The sequence below is a fragment of the Dicentrarchus labrax genome, unplaced genomic scaffold (genome assembly GCF_905237075.1).
Source record: "Dicentrarchus labrax unplaced genomic scaffold, dlabrax2021, whole genome shotgun sequence".
NCBI lineage: Eukaryota > Metazoa > Chordata > Actinopteri > Moronidae > Dicentrarchus > Dicentrarchus labrax.
In genome coordinates, this window is record NW_026136715.1 from 14,929,271 (window position 1) to 14,949,886 (window position 20,616).

General features: G+C 40.2%; 2 protein-coding genes across 2 annotated transcripts in view; both read right to left on the reverse strand.

Annotated features, from left to right (window-relative positions):
* The window catches only part of LOC127377700 (homeobox protein Hox-C10a-like), a 56,544-nt gene extending 41,041 nt beyond the window's left edge, over positions 1-15,503 (reverse strand). The window contains exons 1-2 of the mRNA XM_051425810.1: positions 14,689-15,503; positions 11,170-12,528 (exon numbers count right to left, since the gene is read on the reverse strand). Coding sequence (XP_051281770.1) covers positions 12,251-12,528; positions 14,689-15,415 — 1,005 coding nt within the window. The 5' untranslated portion in view covers positions 15,416-15,503 and the 3' untranslated portion in view covers positions 11,170-12,250. The remainder of the gene's footprint in view (positions 1-11,169; positions 12,529-14,688) is intronic.
* hoxc9a (homeobox C9a) lies at positions 1,536-6,863 on the reverse strand. The gene is made up of 2 exons (XM_051425816.1): positions 3,492-6,863; positions 1,536-2,376 (listed from the first exon to the last, which is right to left on the reverse strand). The coding sequence occupies exons 1-2, from the start codon at positions 4,033-4,035 to the stop codon at positions 2,132-2,134; spliced, it is 789 nt and encodes a 262-aa protein (XP_051281776.1). The 5' UTR covers positions 4,036-6,863; the 3' UTR covers positions 1,536-2,131.
* Positions 15,504-20,616: the final 5,113 nt, after the last annotated feature.

A 20,616-nucleotide genomic window follows, 5' to 3' on the forward strand; every position in this document is an offset into this window, starting at 1 on the left:
TGTAGGCCTATGTATCCCGACCTGTTCCTTAAATAAACCAGAGTTAAAGAATCCTTACACCACAAAATCTGTAACTACATGGCTCCAGTCCCCTCTGTTTTACATCCATCCATCCATTATCTATAACCGTTTATCCTCGAAAGCTTGAACCAGTTGTTGTACTGTGCCATTTTATGTCGTTGCCTCTACCTGCTATTATATAAGAGATATCAGTGTTCTGCAGCACTCATATTTATGCACAATAACTATTGACTTTCCCCCCGATCTAATTGTAGGCTAATAGACCACTCATGTGATGAAGTGCGGGGGGGGGTTGCGGCTGGCCCATCAGGCAAAAGTCCCCTGAACGGTGCGCATGACTCTCCTTTGAACGCGTCCACCACCAGCGTCCATTAAAACCATAAAGTAATTTAGCCCAGACGTCTAGCCAGTTAGTCGAGTTTGCTTTGTTCGTCTGCATTTGAGACAAACAGCCGAGCTCCAACAGGGGCTGTAAAACTGGCATTTTTGTCCGAGCAGAGCGGAAATGCACGGGATTGAGCTTTTAAATTACAGCATCCTGTCCGTATTGTTTGCCACCACAAAAAGGCAATTTAGGCCTATCCCAGGAAACAAACGCGAGACATGGGAAATCGTCTCTCACTTAAAACTCAAATGTTTAAATTTAGTGTCAGGTTTTCTGACCGCCTCTGGGCCTGTATAAAACTAGCAATCTATAAGTTTATTTAGGAGGTTTTAGTTCATTTAGAAAATAAATAAATAGTAGCGGTGGTTAATACGGACAAACGAATAGGTTCTTGGAAATGTGACAACTGCACGTATATTTTTGGGGGGTACTTTCTGCATAAAGGACACTCACCCAAAAAAAATATCGCACATTCATTGTGCATTTATTTTTGCTCTTTTAAAAAAATGCTTTGTGTACAATTTAAATGGAGTATCCTTCTATAGCTCACCCATATTAAACAGTCAACACAACAGAGGAATTAAATATTAGCTGCAAAACCGGTGCTTATTGCTTTTTCAGAAATGTCCTCTCTTTCCCCTTATAGACCAAACGAGGCAGTTTGTGTGTTTCTTAGATTGTGTCTGCAGGTATCCTTAAATACATAACTGCAAATGAAGGCAGCTGAGACATAAGGAAGGCTCAAATTTGAAAGCAATGCAAAACTAAATTAAAACGAACGTTGTCTTGGCAAACTGCGCCGACAGCGTTGATTTTTGTGACCTCGCCATTATTTGCAGTGGCAGAGCTCATTTAGGCCTTAGCTGTACTTGGAGGAATGCTCGTCGGCCAAAACATATTAGACAAACAATTGTGGAGGCATAATTATTTAGAAAGCCCTCATCTGTTTGCAACACAGCTCTGCCAATTGTGATTAGGTAACTCCATTTTCGTGCGGTTTTTAAATCAACAAAATTAGTTTGGCTGATATTGACTGATTCTGTTTGTTAGGCCCTGTCTGCAGTCTAAATGCGTTTGGTCGCAAATACGATATCCACACCGAGCCACAATGAATACAGAATACAAGCACTTAGTGATTATGTTTATATTTGCAGAGATCTATATCTACACTCTATAGTTAAACTCGTAGGCTACAGTCAAAAAGAAAAACACAGTCAAATACAGCAACAACTATCACAAAAATACAAGACAGACAAGTCCGATCGCAGATGTTTCGGTTTCTGTACAAAATACTACACCTGCACAAAAACGTACAAAGGAAATAAACATGAAAGAAATAACATTCACATCATAAATTATGGGTTTGTGAAATTCAAAAGAATTCAAGTATTCTCTTTCTCCGTACAGTTTTAACGTGTCCAAACTGCACTTGTAATAATTTCTCTTACAAAAAAACATAAAGGTATTTCGGAGTGAAAGCAGATTGTAATTATCTCCTTAAAAGTTTATTTTTTTTTTCTTCTTTTCTTTAACGCTTGACACATAAATGTGCACTGGAAAATAACATAATCAGCATCAAACAGTCTCGAAGTTAAGGTTAATACAAAATCCAACAAAGTGATAAATATGAAGAGAAGGAGAGGGGGTTTCATTGTGTGTTTTGGTACATCTGTGCTGTCCATGTGACTAGTGGTTATTATGGTTGTTTTCTGACTGCAGTCCACTTTATTGTTCTTTGCTGTCGGTCTTTTCTTTGTTCATTTTCTTCATCTTCATTCGTCGGTTCTGAAACCAGATTTTGACCTGCCTCTCGGTCAGATTCAGGACCCTAGCGACCTCGAATCGGCGGTCTCTAGTAAGGTACATATTGAACAAAAACTCCTTTTCCAGTTCGAGAGTCTGGTACTTTGTGTAAGGGCATCGCTTCTTCCTTGTGGAGCGGGCATGTATCCAATTTGCCACTGGGTTATCTGTAAATAAAAAACACAATTATAGTGAATACAGAATATAACAGAATATATTGGATCACCACAGACATTTTTAAAACAGAAACGATGACACATGACTACTACATACGTGTTAAGCATTTAGAAAATGTGCTTCTGGGTTCACAGCAATTCTGTGGGCTCATCAGAAAGAACTACAATTGAAAGCTATGTCAAATCACACACATGTTTGGTGTTTACCATTAAAGCAATGCTGATAGTAAACATTTTGAGGGAAGATTCTCGGCCTCAGACTATCCAACCCTACACTGATTTGCTTCCTTGTCCCTTTAACTTGTGAGTAACACCGTCGTAAAATACTCAATGCGCTTATTCACTTTATTGGCCCATAAAATGGCCCGTGGTTCAAGCCTTTACAGGTCCGTGGTGAAAGTCCTCCAGTATGTCCCTACATTCCTCAAGTTGGCTGCAAGAGTCATGTGAATTTGTTTTGGACCCAGAGAGGAGTGCAAATTCTCATATGTAACAATATGCATATCATGCTCTCATTATTATGTGGGTGGATAATATAGTTTTGTCACTGGGGATCAAAAAGAGAACACAAAATGTGGATTTTACTCCCAACATGGGCTTACATTAAAGCAAAAAAAAAAAGAAGAAGAAGAAGAAGAAGAAAAAAACTGTAGGACTGAAAGTCGGCTTATAGTGCTTCATGTGCCGCAAGCACAGCCACGGGTTGAAAACATGGTCGTAAAAATGCATCATGAGACATTTACTGATGAATATTGATCCATATATCGGTTTAGGTTCTTCACTTAAAAAGAACACCTTGCATGTTTTTCACATTATGCGACTCCCTTCCAAATTCAACGTCTTCCTGTAGGTTTGAGTCCATGTTTACAACCCCGTCTGGTTTTATAGCCCCAATATTAGCCTAGTAGCGTTTGTCTTTTATAGTTCCTAAAGCTTTCCCCCCTAGCAGAGGCGATTCAGAGCTTAGCTGAAAAGGGAGGATGAAACAGCTTATAATTTCATTTTAAGGAGGACGTTAAAATGCCTTTAAGCAAACGCAGTTTTACACAATCCCCAAAAGCAAAACTCCCACCAGGTTGTAAAAGACTGTAGGAGCTTGAACTTACTAGGATCTAGCTCCGGCTTCTCGTCTTTATGTTTCCCTGAAGCCAGGATCTCCGACTCGGGAGAGGGGATATTCTGCTGCGTCTTGTCTCGGATGTCAGTGGATGAGCAGTACAGATAATCCGTGTAGGTCCGTCCGCTGGAGCCGAGACACTCGCCGGCTCTGTGCTCCTGAAAGGCGTCGGGCTTCAGCCCATAGTGCCTGCTGTTCCCCGGATAGCCATGGAAAGGCACGGCGCCTGATATCGGCTCCAGCCATGACCGCATATACCTCGAGTCTGTGCCTAAGTGAGGTTGGTGACTGTATGGATGGTAAACCACTGATGACTGGGAGTGTACGGGGGCCCAGGAGGTGGAGAAGACGGGTGGCTTGGGTGCGAAGCTGCAGGAAGGATAGTCAGCACACTCCGGTACTAGGGACGTCGGACGAGGGCCGGCTGGGTGCGAACCGGGAGCGGAAAACCGAGTTGCAGCAAGGACATCCTCGTTTTCATGGTTGATCAAGGAGTCCACATAATAATTACTTATGGGACCCGTGGTCGACATGTCGAAGCTTCCCCGACTCTTTTACATGCATCCGATTATTATATGGAGTGTATGTGTACTTTTTTATCTAGCCATAGAACAATCAAGGCAGGTAATTATTTCTCAACGCTTCCCTTGCTGCTATTGGCTGCCTCGCCGACACGTGATTATATTTACCCCCACAAAAATTGTACAGTGGATCAATGCGCCACTTATCCTGGGATACCAATGCACATAAATGGGATTAAAGAATGTGCTCCTTTGCTCTCTTTCTTGGACGTATTAGAGGTAACGTCAACAACCATGTTTTTTTTTATAAAGGAAATATGCATTTGTAGTGCTCAGGGTGGATCTTTCTCTAGTCGCAGTACAGACCTGCGCACGTCTAAAACCGAGCAAGGCACTATTTGATGGTGTAATCAATCTCTGTCTGGCGAATACCGTAGTCCCGTGTTATTGCAATGGATAGTATTACTTCATTAAAGTGTTTATTGGATCGTTGACGCCTTTTAGCTTTAACAAACCAACGGCACATTTGATAAAGTGAAAGGTTTATAACTTCCTGTGCAATGCTTTTCATTTCAACACACAGAGAAGCCTTCAGTAGCTACACACAGACTAGACAGAGGGGGGGGGGGGGGATCAAAATACGGGACGCAGGATACACCAACAATAAAGTTTGCACTGTTTTAACGAGGGCGCAACAAACCAAACATTTCCTAAATGGGATCTGTGGAGATAGGAGAGGAGGGGATTCGGATTCTTGACAAGCAGCCCACTACAGCGGGCTATATTCGGCTAGTGACCGTTCATGATTTTATGCCCATCAATAAATTTTAACGAGGACCATTTGATTGTTCATAAACGTGTCGTTAATAAGACTGCATCCGAGTTCCTCGCCCAACATAAAACCACCACCACTGTATGTATGCATGTGAAACAATTCATATCAAACAGAGAGGCCGAAGACAGGAAAGAGGAGACTGCAGAGGAGGTAAAAAGGTTCGTTAAAGGGCTAACTAGATGCAAGCTTTAATAACAGGGATAATGTTACTGTTGTATCTAATGGCAGGAGTTTGCCCTGCAATATACTAATGTAGCTTGTCAGTTAGTAGGCTGTGAAACAACCCCTAACTCCCCTGCAGGGTTGCAGCGACACAGAAAATAATGCAATATTAATATACGATGGAGAAAGAGTAACCGAAGAAGTCAGCAATGTCACAGGGAACACAAATTAGACTAATTGTGTCATAAATACTGAATGTTTAATGCATATTTGCAGACTGATTGAGGTAGAGAACAACATATCTGGTGCATTAGTAAATCCTATAGCTTTCTATCATGTGGTGACTTTGGTGCAGGAGTATATTTGTACATTTTGAAAAACGGTGAGGCTGAGGAGTGTTATTGGGATGAGTTTTAATCGTATGTGTATGCATGTTTCTGTTTTTGGTGCGTTGTAGTGCAATTTGTTTTGTGTGATATGTATGATGATGTGCGTAATTGGATGTTTGAAATTTATTTTTTTCCCCCTTTTATTTTGAAGCAGTGGTTTGAAAAAGAAAAAAGGCTAATTTAAATGAATTCTTTAGGGGGCTAAATATGAGGTTGTGTAGACTTGACAGTCGTTGTGTGCAAAAGTAAAATTATAGTAGTGCAGCCCAACAAACCACACTTTTGCTGAAATTAACCCAAACTGCGTGCACTGTCTTCCATAAATTGCCAAATACGAAATGACAGTTTAACCAGAGAGACTACAAAGACACATTTCAAAATAAATCCCAAGTGATAAGTATGCGTGCAATGTGCGTCTGCACCATAAAAACTGTAAAAGTGTTGAGATTTTAAAACAAATCTCGCCTTTGTCATCGCCAAATGACGTCACTAATAAGCTTAGACTGACCTGAACTTTGGTTTAAATAAATTCCCACACGTGGGAATTAAATTATATAATACTCAATGTTTGGACTGTATGACGTAAAACTAAATGTAACCGGTATACGCATTAGGAAGTGCGATGTTTGTCATGGCTGCTGAGTTCAGATTCAACCATGAAATTTAAAAGGCCAGACGCCAGACCTTAACCCGGATAACGCCAAACGGCATCCCGGAGTGTGCTGATGAATGCGCAAGTCTGTGGCCAGTCAAATATTCCCCCACATGTTTACATAAATAAAGCCATTAGCTAAATTTCCCAGATCTTGAATTAGATCTTTTGAAAGTTGTGTGTTTTATACAGGTTAAAGGTCTAAGTCCGTTTATTCTACTGCTGCCATTAAAGCAGAATGAAAAAGTGCTCAATGAGCATTTATTACCTTAACATATGGCCATATAAATACATTATATAGCTTGTATCTATGTCTAAAGGTAATCTAGTGAATAATCCTTTTTACTGTTTTGGATGTGCGCGTGTTGTGTGTACATGTGTGCGTGTGCTAGTTTGTGTGTGTGTGTGTGTGTGTGTGTGTGTGTGGGTGGGTGGGTGTGTGTATGTGTATGTGATTCCATAAATGAGAAGAGAGGATTTATTTTTTATTATCTATTCCACTTGTTTGACCATGTTTGTTGTACTTTAATAATAATAATAATAAAGATGACATCATTACATATTGCTTTGTTGTTGTTGTTTCTTATTTCTGTCATTTGTCTTTTACTTGACACAGCTGCAGTTGCAACTAAACCATTTAAGATTATACTACCGAAGTAATGGCTCTTTGTTGCACCGCTAAACCTTTTCGTATTTCATGTTTGCTCTTCTCTTTTAACATTTAACATAGAAACACATCATTGCTATGCTAAACAAAACGAGAAAGTAGAGATTTGTCAATTTTGTTTAGATGATACAACATTAGGCTATATGGATCAACAATAGGTCTATATGAAAATAAAGACTTAAATTGATAATTAAAGCAAGTAGTACAGGCTTAAAAGTTTAGAAGGAGACAAATGATACAAAAACTGGTGGGCTCTTTGTTCGTCTATATTTAAGTCAATTATAGTCCAAAATCACAAATTTGCTTCTGAAGTCGTTACAGCGGGTACAACATAGACACCCTCCATCATTACACTATCTAAGACTATATGGAGTCTATTCTGTGTTTTCATCTGAGTACATTCAGAGAACATTTGGATTTGTCCTAAAATGCGAAGCCATTTATAACAACTTCCCTAATCAATGATGGTTATGACAATACTTTAAACTGATGCAATCATTTGGCCACAGTACAAGCCCGGCTGACATTTCTCAATTACACAATTAAGTTTTCCATTCATAAAAAATGAACAAATGCTCATTAGACAGCTACACTTGTGCAGCATGACGCAAAACATCGGCCTGTAGGCTAATATTCACATGGCCACAGCTTAATTGTAGAGGACAGTGTTATAAGGCATTTTATGTAGGCTATACAGCCTTGAGCAGTTACATTTCAGATTAAAGCTAACAGACAAAAACATTACACTGAGTCACAGGGTGTATTCTCGCCGCCGCAGTGCACCGACGCTTCATGTTAATTAGAAATTATTGGCCAAAACAATTGTTTATGGGCCCACGCTTTTAAACCTATACCTACAGATCACTTTTGTTTAAGTGTCTGCTTCGCCTTAATGCAATTTTAAGGGTAAAAATGCAAAGAAAGTAACATCATGAATGATCATGAATTTGTCCGCCGGTTAAACAAAAGAGCTAAACCTTCAGGCTGGCAAAAAGCACAGTAAATATTTATGAATGGTAGATTATACCAGACTGCAGATGCCTATTTACTTGCATCCTTATAACCGTAAAGCAAATAGAAAGAAAGAGCTCGGCAGACGTATTATCAAGCTCACATAATATCCTGTGTATGATAAGGTAAAGATGATTCATCTTCATTGTCAAGGGAGTCTAACCTTTGTTTGTTTTTATTTCCATTTGCACATCCAGACTGTGTCATTGCTGGGGGGGATGAATAATGAACGAACGATTTAAACTATACGTTGTAACATGACTTTCTTTTATGAGACATCAACGGTAACATTTGCCGGCTTCTGTGTAATGTCAGAGTGAAGGCACATCAAATATTCTTTCAGTAATGGCGGTAAATAAGTGGAATTTTCTCCGAAAAATAGTCACAACAAATAAGCAGATTAAATCAACCCACGAGCCTCCAGATAATACTTAATTTTCTCTCACACACAGTGCAGTTTAACCAAACTGGTGGTTTATCTATAGGCAACATTTGGACCATAGCATCCGTGCTTAAACTCTGCAGATGGAAAAATCCAAGTGGATATCAGGTTATATATAACGTCCCATGTGCTGAACAGAAAACACCCCACATGCAAGAGTTATTGTGTATGAGATCAGCTGAAAGGCCACAAAATGATCCGTATTACCCAAACTGTAGTACAGAGTTCTCCATCCAGGACAGACCGCCGCATATTACTGTTTCAGAAAATCAAAACAATTAATTATAAGTTCTCCTTTAAGACTGTTTCAAAAGCATTTGCCTTTATCAAAACACTCAGCATAACAAGTTCTGACGCCAATTGCTGATCAATATTGACTTTCACATGGTGACTAGGCCTGCCGCAGTGACATTTGCATTCTCGCCCTACAGAGCAGGTTTTAAAACAGGCGAGTGGTGTGGGATAATGATAATATATCTTGCATTTAAAAATGGGACATTTCTGTAGCCTCAATGTTGTTTCCGTTTACACATCTTAGTTGATCGCCAGCTCCAAACCATGCAAAGAGGATAGAAACCATTCACAATTATTAATTCACATTAAAAAATAAAAATAAAAAGCCACTTTTTGAGTTTCATTTCGCCAACACTGTTTGAAATAATAATAAAACACTTCCGGGGAAAGAAAGTAAGTTAATATCCTTCCTCTTCTGAATGTAATCATCCACTAACTTTATCTTTAAAAAGAAAATCACAAATAAAGTACGAGGCGCTAATATTTCACAAAAACTTGATGTGTGTCAAAAGAAGAAGAAAAACCGTTAGCATATTTGGTTCATGTCTGATCATGCCAGTGGCAGTAACACATTTTGAGCTGTCCCAAGGAAGTGGCTGTCTAAAGCCTTCAGTTCCTGTGCGCCACTACAAAGTAAAATAAATTGCTTTATGTGTATATGGTTTTAGGGTGAATCTGTGCAGCTCTCGGGGCTGTTTCCACCGCTGTAAAGTCTTTGTCAGTGATGCATTCCAAGGGAGACACTCATTCACTGAGCTGAATGAAAGTGACTTTGGATTCCAGACTGTCTCTTCCAGTTGCACTACCGCCAAAGGGAGGGGGGCTGAGAAAACAAGGGGAAATAGTGACCAGTATAAACACTGGACACTCTTGCAGGGAAGATGCTGACTGCGTCACAAGAACAGACTGTTCTATAAATAAGTGTTTGTATTTCTTTCAGATAAGCTCATCACTTTCCTGAAGACTTTTATTTTGCTGAATCACAATTTGTTGATTTAATTTAATTTAAAATCGTTATAATTAACCAGTAATGTTAGTAATAAAATGTATAAATGAATGACGAAACTTAAATAAAGTTAGGTCTATAGTAGGATGGTCAATGCTGTAATAGTTTCCGACATCAATAAATTAGCACATATGTGCAGCAATTAGTAAAATAATTCCGTTCTATTAGCCTCACTATCAAATATCATTAAATAGTGAGGCTATTGTTGGCTGAATCTAAAGAAGAGAAAAGTATTCTTATCTGTAAACAAGGTCCAGGTCTTAAAAACTGGGTCTTAATCAAATTAGAGCAATATAAGATGTTTACATAGTGGCCTAAGATACGCAAATACCTTCAGCTCGTTAACGGGCCGGGAAATGTAACTTCAAACTTGGCAGTAATACAAGATTAAGAAACAATCGATGTATAAGATGAATGTATAAAATTAAGTTAATGCAAAACAACTATGTTTGCAGTAATTTCAGTGAAAAAAAAATATTAATAGGCAATTAGCTAATGTGAGTTTAAGATTGTTGAAAGTAGTGTCGATGTTCTTATGTGTGGAAGTTTGTGGATAACATTTACCTTCAAAGTAAGAATTATTTCAGATCTTATAGAGTCAAATATGTTTTCACATACTTCCCAGTATACAACTGCAAAATTACAAATTGGAATTGCACATTTTGGAATAAAACATTTCAAGCAGCCGAGCATTAGCATGCCCACATAATATCATGGAAATGTCAACACGCATCCTTTTACTGTTGTAGACCTAGATTCATTCCTCAGATACATTAATGAGTCAAATTATGTGAGATCTCTCCATCCGTCTATCTCTCCATCTATCTATTCAGATCATCATAAAGCAGCTGACAGATGCAATACAACGCAGTCTAAAACTTTACCCCATGTTGTTTACAACCTATTCTCCTTCTGAGAGCCTCAGAAGGTTTTACAGCCCACCACAAAATAACAGCAAAGAAAGAAAACGTCTCTGTCCAAGGTATTGCAGCTCAGTTCATTTACAATGCCATTTGCGGGGACCTGGGTGACTATAGGGGGTAATTCAGCGGAAATTGTGCCCTTGATGAAGACGAACTGACGTAATCAAGGCAGTTTCTTGTTGCCGAGCCAGGAAGCCAACCCCAACAACATGAAACTACCTAAACCACGCTTCAGCTTCGCGCAAACGGGGTTAAAATCCATGGAAAGAACAATGCATGCAAAAGCCAAGTGAGGATTAACACTATCCAGCACAAAGAGAAAAGGCGAGTACCGACACAATAAAACACACTATGGTCTACTGAAGCTGCAATCAAACTACTTTCTTAACACTGCCTTAAAACTACTTTGTTAACACTCACACAGGCCTATAGCAACGCATGTCTTAACTTGTTTACTCATAAAAAACCGCGACAGTCTCAAATTGCTATTTTTATAATTCCACAAATAACACTGCAGCAGCACAGACATTTATTCAGCTGTTCCAAATAAGACAACTTAAATAAGTAAAAATCAATCACAGTAATGCAAAATATTCAGCAGAAATCAGCAGCAGGCTGATTAATATCAACAGCTTCATATAAACTATCGACGTGTGCAGGCGTGCACCATGCGTGCCACGAGAGCTGTCAACCCAGCTCCACTGACAGATGTGGCATACTTTCCACAACAGGAAATAAAAATATTACGTAAAATTGAAGTCCTACCTTCTCTTGCCTGCTGCGGACGCCTTCCCCGGTGCGTTTAGTTATCCACGTGTTTGCCTTGAGGCGTGTTGTTATTATTGTTCCCGCAGCCGTCGCGGTCGCTGTCCCTTTTATCCACCATCTTTCTTATCTCCTGCTCGCATGAAGCTCCCATTATCCCCGGGTGGAGGCGGCTGCTCCCTCCAGCCCAGCGCCTCGGCTGGATCCTGCACATTGCAGTCTCTGCTGTGTGGATTAGCCCTCCTCCACACACACCTTTAAACGCATCTTTTACTGCTGCAGCACATTATATTTGCAGATCATAAAATCCACCCCCAACGCTTTCCAGGGCGAACCTGACATTAGAATTTTATGACCTTGACTTACTGTGGTCACCTGGATAATATTTAAATCAACGTTATGGTCTCTCACTTCTATTAAAAGTGCCATAATCTCCTTCTCTCATCCGCAGTGTCTCTCCCTCCCTCTCATTTGCACCACTATACCAGGGGAAGGACAAAGTTGGTAATACCTTTCCGTTTCCCCCTCCTTTGATTGTTTTGGAATCGTTTGCCATGACATAGCTTAATATCGTCTTGTGCATGCACATTACACTGCACGGATATGCCACCAGCAACAGACACCAACGAAGAAGATGCACAAGTGGCTTAACAGTCATTATAGCTCAGCAAAGTGAAACTGCTTACATGCCACGAGTTATTTATAGACTGTTCCTCCTTTCGTTTGGTTCAGGTTATATTAAAATTATCATCGCAAGGTAATAACACCTCACTGTTCCAATGCTGCTGCAAGTGTTCACCTGGAAAGTCTAGTCTGCAGGTCGCAGCGTTTTATAGTTCATATAGGAAGGCACGGCGGTGTGTGTGTGTGTGTGTGTGTGTGTGTGTGTGTGTGTGTGCACATAAAGAGGAAATTTGATTAATGATAATTGAATGCATTATAAGATGACACATGCATGGTCTGTCTATATCTGTGCCTGTCATGTCTGTGTGTGTGTGTGTGTGTGTGTGTGTGTGTGTGTGTGTGTGTGTGTGTATGAGTGTATGTGTGAGTGTAAATGTATGCTCAGGTAATATTATTTTCAGGAGTAGTTGTAAACTGCACCGTGCTCCCTTTCTCGGCTCTCCCTGTTGAGCTTCTTGAGCTTCATGCGTCTGTTTTGGAACCAGATCTTGACCTGTCTGTCGGTCAGGTTGATACTCCGGCTGATCTCCAGGCGGCGCTCCCGAGACAGATACATGTTGAACAAGAACTCCTTCTCCAGCTCCAGCGTCTGGTGCTTTGTGTAGGGACACCGCTTCTTCCTTCCACTTTTGGCTTTCAACCAGCTTCCCGTTGTCTTTTCCGCTGATAAATCATCTACCGGAGCAAGAGAAATACAACAATGAGCAACTGTGGCCAAATCCGGGCAGTAATTTTGTGCAGAGATCATATGCAGCTTTATAACCTCCATCAATACACTGGATGCTACGTACACGCCCATATCTCAAAGGCACATTCAATATCGTTCATCTGGATCAAAATGAGTAGTTTATAAGAGCAGCTTTACCTGGCTGTGCACTCTCCGTGACTCTCGCTTGAACAAATGAACATCCTACTTTTTGCTTCAACTCCTACTGCTTGCAAATTGCTTTTGTGTGTGATGTACAGCTATAATTAGATCAAATAAAACTGGGGTGTGTAAGCACTTCTTTTGTCTATGTTGGGACCTCAGACTCTCATAAAATTTTATTACCTTTGCACACCGGAGCCAAATGAAATTTTTCGGAGGTTCATCCCAAAACAAAATGAAGTCTCGGTAGCATCATAGCAGAATTAGAAAAAATAAAGACAAAGAAACAAGGCATGTCAGATAGCACTGCTGCACATCCAGTTAATTCCTTGATTAGGTTGGGGACTCCAGGGAATAACGCCTCTCATTCACACACACACACACACACACACACACACACACACACACACACACACACACACACACACCACGCAGGTTACAGTAATAATTACCCTAATGTGAACACTCAGTGTGTGGCCCACATTTAATCATTACAAAAACATTTAATTCAGTAATGTGGGATTAACAGGACACACACACACACACACACACACACACACACACACACACACACACACACACACACACACACACACACACTCACCCGTCCTATTGCCTGGTTATATCCTTCAATTAAATTAAAATAAAATGAAAGGAGCGTGTTGGTCGTCATAAATGAAGCTGTTAGCTAAATCCATAAATAACACAACAAACTGAAACCAATTATAATATTATAAATAAGCTTACTACGGAAAATAGCAGAGGGATGTTAAATGACATCAGTTAACTAGCATCATTTTATTAGGGCCATAATAATAATAATAATTATAATAATAATAGCCTGTATGTGTGTGTGTTTAAAATAGTATCAACCGATCGTTACCGTTTAATAAAAACAACTGTTTAAACATTAATTTAGCCTATTGTGGTTTTGTTAAACGGGGGAAAAAAATAATTCTGTTCATTCCCATGAAGCTATCACTGTTAGCATGAAGGAAAAACTGGAAAAATAGCGCTGAGACGTGGACCTTCAGTTTAAATAATTATGTAGTAAAAACCGGACTGGACTATCCTGAATTATCATTGCATCGATGCAGAAAAGTGCAAATGTATTTATGATAAATGTTTCTCAAATGCAACACTGACAATCGTTCCCTGAGGCTTTTTAATAAGCCAGGGCACTATGACAAAAGGTTTTCAACTGTGGAGCAAAACCGTAGAATTTTGATGTTGGCTCAATACACCAATTTTGAGGCGTAAAATGGTGCAGTTAAAACGGTTACGTCTCACAATGTAAATGACCCATGTAAAAGAGAGAAAGAGGAAAGTGAGAGTGAGAGAGTGCTGTGTGTGTGTGTGTGTGTGTGTGTGTGTGTGTGTGTGTGTGTGTGTGTGTGTGTGCGTGCGTGCGTGCGTGTGTGTGTGTGTGAGAGAGAGAGAGAGAGAGAGAGAGAGAGAGAGAGAGAGAGAGAGAGAGCGTGTTTATTTCAATGATAACTGCCCATCTCACATTCTCACATTAATGGCAAGGTGTTAAATGCCACGGGCACCATAACCCCTGCTAGGCGAGGCTGTCAAATGCCCATACAGCCCTACATATGACTGCTATCAAACACAAGTCTGCACTATGCTGGGCCATGACGCAACACAACGTGCACACACAGAGACACACACACACACACACACACACACACACACACACACACACACACACACACACACACACACACACACACACACACACACACACACACACACACACACACACACACAGCCAACAGAATTAATGCACGTGTGGAATAATCTAGTAAAATTTTCTACAGATTATCTCTCTGTGTGTGTTTTTAAGTGTGTGTGTGTGTACATGTGTCAGGGAGGTGGTGGTAGTGGAGGAGAAGGAGGAGGAGGAGGAGGAGGAGGAGGAGGAGGAGGAGGGGGAGGGAGGGGTGGGTATAGTGGTAATCTACCTTTTAATTCCCCGTCCGAGTTATCTGAACAGCTGTCACTCTTGGCCTTCTCTTCCTTCCTGCTCTGACTCTCTTCTGTCTTTGAAACCTCTCTCGCTGTCTCTTGCGCCGATTTGCTGCAACTTATTGTCGATTCTGATGCTGACTCAACAGATGTCGCCAAGTGGGTCAGAGAGAAGCCGGAGGGGAACTGCTGCTGCTGCTGCTGCTCGTCCTGCTGGGGCCTCTCTCCGTTGTACACCTGGAAACAGCCGCTGGACGAAGCGGCGGTTTGCTCAGGCCGGCAGCTATTGTCCCCAAGCCGGATGTAAGTGGCCGACTCTGTTGTCTGTTTCCCCTTATTGCTGTCATCCTGATAGAGGCAACAAAACGCCTCCTCTTTGACGTTGCCCGCTGGAAACGAGCAGGGTTGTAAACACTGGGCAACAGGTTGTTCGTCCCCACTGGTTTTGGAGCCTGGGGTCCATGTGGCCAGCTGTGTTGACAGGTAGGGCGCATCCTGGAAGCCGGTGAGCGGCAGACCGCCCGGAGGAACATCGTCTCTTTTGGAGAGTGAAGATGGTCCAACCTTCCCAATGTTTCTCATCACTGAATATCCGTACTCTGCAGCTGTGTGGATGTACATTCCGGGGTTGCTGGAATAACCCTCACCCCTGAAGGAAGATGATCCTCCCATTAAGGAATCCATCAGGAAGTTACCGGGCGCTATGTTATTCGGACATGACATTTTTGCATTTGGCAACACGGTTAATCGCTTGGTGTGTTCCACTGCTCTGAACTACGGGATTTCTCCAGGAGAATAAGGACAGTATGATGCTGACATCTTTTGGAGGGGGTGCAAAAATATCAGTAACACAATTATGGATGCTGGGAGACATGTCATGTGATTTTCAGACCAATCGCGGAGTGGAAGTGGCCTTGATGCTCCAGACTGACGTGACGTCAGCTCGGTCAAGTTGGGAAACCTGGAGGCTTTTTGGTGGAGCAAGAGCGCCACCTAGCGACCATCCGCTGGTCAGGACAGCAGGCCCACAGCAGAGGGGGAACAAAGGACGGCTTCTGCAGCAGGGATTTTTTTTTTTTTTTGAAGGCACTTACGTGGCTTTCGAGTATTTTAAGATCTATTTAAGTTGAGAACTTTACAGAAAATTGAATTAATCAACGTGTGATTTTTCCCTTTTCGTCCTGGAGAGAGTGCTGTGGGGATGAAACCATCGAGGATTTGTCACATGAGTGCATTTTGTGTCAGTTGTTTTTGTTTGTTTTCATCGATTTTGCTCTGTTGTTGCCACCGATTTAGCAAGGTAAGACGGATGCAGATGTGTTATGTAAAAGGGAACCCAAACAGAAATGCTCATTTATTTATGAATTTTGAATTTAAAATGAAATCGTCTAACTGCAGACTAGGGGTTTAACCCTTTACGTTGTGAAGTAGCCTAAGAATTAAACATTCTGCTTTTGCATTTGTCCTGCTAAATTTAAGACTGATATATTTCAAAATGCGCTTTACTGACATCCTTTCGTAGATTTATAATGACACATTTCATGCATTAATTACGAAAACCTCATATCTCGGCCTGGTCTTTTATTTTGACCCCCAGATTATTTATTTTTTCATATGACTACTACTCTAACAGAATAACACCAGAACTCGTTAAAAAGCGAACCTATTAGAGCTTATTAGACCAGTTAGTTACCTTTAACTAGATTGGACAAACTCATGAAAGCCTTAACTGGTTCTGTTAATGCGCTACAAAATATTAACTAGACGGTGGAATTTGTACGCTAGTGGATGGTGGGCCTGTAATTAATTATTGTGGTGAAAAAGAAAAGCAATACAAAATAACGTCAAGCTTAATGTCTCTTCTTTTTTTTTGTACACAAAAAAATCTTACAGCCTAATAAAATATAATTCACTACCTGAACTATTATTACACACACTCCTATATTATTTTCAGGATGTTTCTGGTGGCTTCACATCTTCAAATTTGGGTTCAATTTGTTATAAATCTGCAATGAACAGTCTTACTGGCGTTTTTCTTTTTGTTAATGTTTTAATTCTCAGACTAGGTGTGGGCCAGAAGAGCTGGTATGTGAATTAAGGCTCCCTCGTCCAAATGGATGTGGGTTGTGTGCGTATTTAGACTTTGTTTAACCAAAAAAATGAAAAGGTTGTATAGTCTTAATTCTTCTTTCCTCAAAAGTGTTGTGATGTTTTTAACATTATAATAAGAATTTAAATTTGCCACGTTCAAGTGAAAACTTTCTTCACCTGAATTATAACTCAGTAGCAAACAGCGTAAACACGTAGTGCGCTGCAGCCGAAACCATCCAATAATAGGCTATTTAAAAGAAAGGCTACTATTAAACATGGATACAGTGAATATGAATAAATGAGCAGGATGTGTTCCTAATAGTAACTCAAACTGTTTTCGAATAGACGTGATTTAAAATAACTACATTTAAAAACACATAGGAACACTAACGTTATTGTGATATCTCGTACTGGACAGATATATAATATTGTTGTGAATTGAATAGCCCAGTGTGACTTGTTAATCTGTTTTCGAGATTTGTTTTTATTAATACAGTGACGTTAGTTTCTACCCCACATGATAGGCTACATTTATTTTCTCACTACTTAGGTTGTGTTCAGTTAAAAAATCCCCTTTCGTGTCATGTGTTGTGTTATACGCCTTGTGTTTTCTGTGCTGCAGTCAGGGCGCTTTAGGACATTCATCCAGGCCAACAAAGCCACAGTTACACAAAATAACACAAATACTAAAACAGTACTGCAGACACTCCACAAGCTCCTGACCCTCGCAATAGTTCTAACTCAACATGCTGTATAGAATCAACCGCATGAGGTTTAATACTAAATTAACTGCACACAACCTTAACACTGCTGGGTTTATTTTCGTACGTAAGGCACAATACAGCAAATGTCATATTTTCTAGACGCGCTATTTCTATAATTTCTCAAAGCAACAAATTCACTGAGGCTACAGTAATGCAAGATACCAAATGCGTTTAACGTTTTAGGACTGCCCCGGCTATCTGCCATCAGCATTTTGCTCTTTAAATAATTGGATTATCTTGAACAGAAAATGAATTAGTTGTGTTATTAGTTTAGCAACTCACCAACAGATCTCTAGCAAACATTTCTAAACTCCTACCACAGATTGTGATGGCATACCTTCAGCCATGTTCAAAATATTCGTTAAAATCGTTAACCACAACTATGCGTGTGTGCTTGAGTCCTCTAGCTTGGTTTGAGCGAGACGTGCACGCGCATCTCGCGTCCGTCTGTCCGTATGTCTGTCCGTATGTTTGTCTGTCTGTCTGTCTGTCTGTCTGTGTCTGTGTGTGTCTGTGTGTTCAGTTCAGACTCATTTTCAAATGCAAGGGCAAGATATATTATCAATGCATGTCTTTTGGATATTTGCCTGAGTTTGCATATGTACAGTGATGTTTCAGAATGAGACAGAATCATTGCTTGACTCAATCTGAGTGAAATAAATATTCTAAATAACCAGTAACCAAAGTCTTTGTGGTCATTCATTCCCCACATTTATGCAGGAAATGTGACCAGTCATAGCTAGAGATCCTTGATGTTGGCTGAAAGAAACTCGCCTCTTCAGGTTTTGTGACTTTCATTTTAATTGAGGATACACGCAATACCTTGCGTGTGTAGAACATCTATAGAACCCTCATAATAGGTTTATATTATGAGTTTTACGCCAGTGAGTTAAATGTTAAATGTAGTTTCCTGAAAATGTTACATTTTGAAGAATTGCGTTTTTCACCCAAGAATTAAGGATAATTGCAGATATTTTATTCACACTCCATCTTTCTTTAATCTACACACACATTCTGCTTCATGTAGGGACACATTAATAACCACACCTAACGTACAGCTAACTTCACAAACTCAAACTACAGACATAGACACACACACACACACACACACACACACACACACACACACACACACACACACACACACACACACACACACACAGACACAGCTTTATGACACATTCACACCTAGCCTGCAGGCTACCTCCAACTCAAAAAACGTCTTGCACATAAAAACAAATTATATGTGTACAACTTTGCAAGAAGCGCTGAGACTCTAAATAATGCACACATTTAAGCATTATCACATTGTGATACCTTAGAACCGGTATTATGATCTCATAGACCTGGCAGGGCAGCAAAATGTGTGTTATGATGTCATAGACCTGAAATGATAATGGGAACAGTGTCAGCTGGAATGCCTTTTGTGATGTTACAGATGTGACCGTCAGTATTGTGTTATTACGGACCTGGAAGCGCCATAGACAGACTATTGTGATGCCACATGATGGAAAAATGTGTATCTCGATGACAGAGATTTAAGTAACATGAGATTTTGAATTTGACACCTCTGCCAGTATTATAAAGGGCATTACCATTGTTCACTGATCTGAGCCTGTATCCATCCCACGCAACTGTATAGTACATACAGGATTATGACAAAGAAGCGAAAGTAGCAAAAGGTAGCTGAACATTAACTCACTTTACACAATTACAGAATATGTAATGGCGTTTCTGCAGGAGCTAAATAACTTCTGGTGTTTTCAAAAACATATTGAAGCAGTTAGTGGTAGACACATCCGGCTGTAGATGCTTTGACTGAGTTATTTGCTCCTTTTGTACTCATGCTGTGATCTGAAATCCTATTGTCTGTAACTGTTATATGTTGTATGTCTGAAACTTTGTTTAATGCGCTGCTGTCTGTATTGGTCAGGACACTCTAATAAAGGAGATTTTTAATCTCACTGAGGCCGTTTCCTGGTTAATGACATTTGAAATAAAATAAATACATGGTATCATTAGGCCTACATTTGTATATCATGAGTATTAAGAACAAAAGGGCTATTCAATAATGTAAGAAAGCCTTCATTAGGCATGCATACCTTTCTGCTTTCATAACCAAATGCGCACTTTGATGCTGTTTACTGTTCCGCTCATGGAAACACGAACGCAACATTGTTGTTTTCAATAAGACATTTCTAGGAATTCTGGGATTTTCCTTCTGTTGATGTTCACAGCCTACATTGTCATTTAACCAAACAATTTCAAGAAAAAAAACGTAATTAATTATTAAAATTACAATGAGGATAGTTTTCATGCAAAAAATAAAAAATAAAAATAATGTTTTCAGTGTGTGCTCGCAGTATTTTTCTGTGCATTAAACCTTCAAGAATTTCCTCACACACACTCAAACACTGCTCGCTAATGTGTACCCTACACTGGGCTACCACACACACACACACACACACACACACACACACACACACACACACACACACACACACACACACACACACACACACACACACACACACACACACACACACAAGGATTTGACTGCGACTGTATTTTACCACGGTCTTTACACTTGTCTAAACTACAGCCAGCACTTTCGCCACTAAATTGTCGTCCAATTGATTGCAAACCTGGAGGCTGTTATTATATTGCAAACAGGTATGAGTGTTGAATGCTGCGGGACAGAAGGCATGGTAGCGGGTTTCCTTATTGTACTAATCAGGAGCCACTGGGGCGACACAGCTAATTTGCTCCTGGCAGCCACTTTGAAATATCTTTCCAGTTGGATGTGAGGAGGTTCTGCTTTGTGTCCTCTTTCATGCTGCTGTCCACTCAATGCACAACTGTAAATTTGTGGTGTCAGAATCATGTAAGTTTTTAATTAAAAACCAGAGTGGTAACCGCCATCAAAGTACAGCAGCGTTATATTATTACCACTGACGACCACACCAAATACGCACACCAGCCGCCATATCTGACTTAAAAACTTGCAATAAATTACAGTCAGACTAAGCTTGGTGGCAACAATAAATAAATAGCACCGTACAAATGCAC